This window comes from Bactrocera latifrons, unplaced genomic scaffold (assembly GCF_001853355.1).
Source record: "Bactrocera latifrons isolate USDA-ARS-PBARC rearing strain unplaced genomic scaffold, ASM185335v1 scaffold_399, whole genome shotgun sequence".
In the NCBI taxonomy this organism is placed as follows: Eukaryota; Metazoa; Arthropoda; class Insecta; order Diptera; family Tephritidae; genus Bactrocera; species Bactrocera latifrons.
In genome coordinates, this window is record NW_017537044.1 from 194,169 (window position 1) to 196,404 (window position 2,236).

The 2,236-nt window shown below is 30.2% G+C and overlaps 1 protein-coding gene across 7 annotated transcripts in view; it reads left to right on the forward strand.

The window, feature by feature from the left end:
• Window positions 1–2,236, forward strand: part of LOC108972351 (heterogeneous nuclear ribonucleoprotein L-like) — a 108,460-nt gene that overhangs the window by 88,202 nt on the left and 18,022 nt on the right. For 3 of the 7 annotated variants that reach the window (XM_018938898.1, XM_018938901.1, XM_018938903.1), the window contains 2 exons: window positions 920–1,140; window positions 1,860–1,973. In XM_018938898.1, coding sequence (XP_018794443.1) covers window positions 920–1,140; window positions 1,860–1,973 — 335 coding nt within the window. The remainder of the gene's footprint in view (window positions 1–919; window positions 1,141–1,859; window positions 1,974–2,236) is intronic. The other 4 variants (XM_018938900.1, XM_018938902.1, XM_018938904.1 and 1 more) reach the window with 2 other exon arrangements.

The window sequence follows — 2,236 nt, forward strand, 5'->3', positions numbered from 1 at the left end:
TAAATTTTTTTTTTTTTGATTATTTTGTAATTTTTTAATTTATCTGTAATCTTATTTCAAGTCTCTTTATATAGAATTATAGTATTTAAAGACTACTATTTAAGTTGATAAACATATCATTGCTCGCTGCTGAACACTTCTCAACCTCCCAACCAGTTATAGCTCACCTTACCTCTCAAAGTGTGGCATTCACGTTGCTTCCTCCACATACGTAAATATATATGTATATGTACATTTGTATAACATTATACAGCATGTGCCAGCAATAAATTGCATAAGTACATAATAAAATGGTTATTTACATACACATTCGTATATATATTACATAATTATATATTAACAAACTCTAATTAATTAATAATAAAAATCATTAAATGTTGCATTTTTGTTTATTTTTCTCTTTCTTTTCTTCCTTATTTTTCATTGTCTCGTTTTCTTGTTTGGAACTGTTGAAAATGTGTTCATTTGCGTCCCGCATCAAACGCGCTAAACAAAAACAACAACTACAAAAATACAAAAAAAAAACACCTAATCATCCAACCAAATAACACACATGCAAATCGCCAACCAAAAAAACAACAACAACATGAAATCATATATGACTATCGTAAAACAACAACAATTTTATTTAATTAACAATTGAATTTGCATGAACCGAATATTTAACGTAAATATTTTTTTTCTATTGTTGGAAAACAATTATTGCACGCTTAATTAAATTAATAATAAATTAACAAACATTTATAAACAAATTGTATGTTTTTAACTGTAAATTGAAACGCCTTTTGCTTGCATTTAAATTTAACACAAAATTATGCCAAATAAAAATCACTTAAAAATTTACATAAACCAATCAAAAAAAAAAAAAAAATGCATAAATAACAACAAAAAAATACAACAAAAACACATTTGCAAATAGTTGGCCTCATATCCACACCAACCAATTTTTGTCAATTTAAAGAGCCACCACTGTTGGGGCCAGGCGCCGCCTTCCCACCATTTGGCGCAGCGGAATTCCATCCCACCACACCGGAAAATTGGAAGGGCGCCACCATACATCCGACCGGACTGATGAAGGAGCCAGCTGTGGTGCCGGGCCGCAATGCACCGGTCACATTCGCTACACAGGCACAAGGCCAGGTGAGTTCGAGTTCGACTGCAGCATAATAACTACACTTTGTGGTTGTTTTTATTGTAGTATAAAATATATGTTCATAAATATTTGTATATGTATCAACATTTATATGCATATACATATATGTATATACTATAATAAACATATGCGTTACTTTACAAACAAAAGTGCTGATAAATTTGTCAGTTGCGTATACGCAGTGGTGCACTCATGCCAGCTCGCGTATTGACAACAATTTTCAGCGCTGTGAAAGCATAGCATTAATGTAAGCGCGCATATTTGTATGGCAAACGCATACACATACATATGTATATATATGAATCACGTGCGCAATATTTTGTGTGCATATGTATGTGTATGAGTGTGTTTTTGAAATTAAATGCTTCGTTAGTTTTATGTATTTCGCGTTATATATATGCATAATACATTACAACACATATAAACACTACTTATAGATTACATATGTTTCTTCTATATACCATATATTATATTTTCATACATATTTATATATTTCTCTATATACCTGCTATATATTCTATCTGCGTAAATCACAACACTGTATCTCTCATATACATACAAACATATATCTAAGCTTACAACTTTTTTCTGTCTATATCCTACATATTTCTTATATAAATACTATATACATATATATAAACAGATTTTTTCAAATAAACCCGTTGGCCGTTTGTAGTTTATATACATTTATGGATTTTAACTTTAGGACATTATACCTTCTCTCCAGGGTGCTGTCATGATGGTTTATGGCTTGGATCACGACACATCGAACACAGATAAATTATTCAATTTGGTCTGCTTATACGGCAATGTTGCAAGGGTAAGTCAACCTATACAATAAACCACAACTATTTATTTTATTTAACTGCATATAAATTATGGTGCTGCAAGTAATTGCCTTTGCCTACGCCGATAAGTAAGTGCGTTGGATGAAATGTTGAGAGCATAAAGATATATAAAACAATAAAAACAAGATACAACTAAAGCAACAAAAAAAATTATATGGGAAGGATAGGCTAATAATAAAAAGAAAACAATATTTTGTTAACATCATATTTTATTTATTTATTTAGTTTGTTTTTT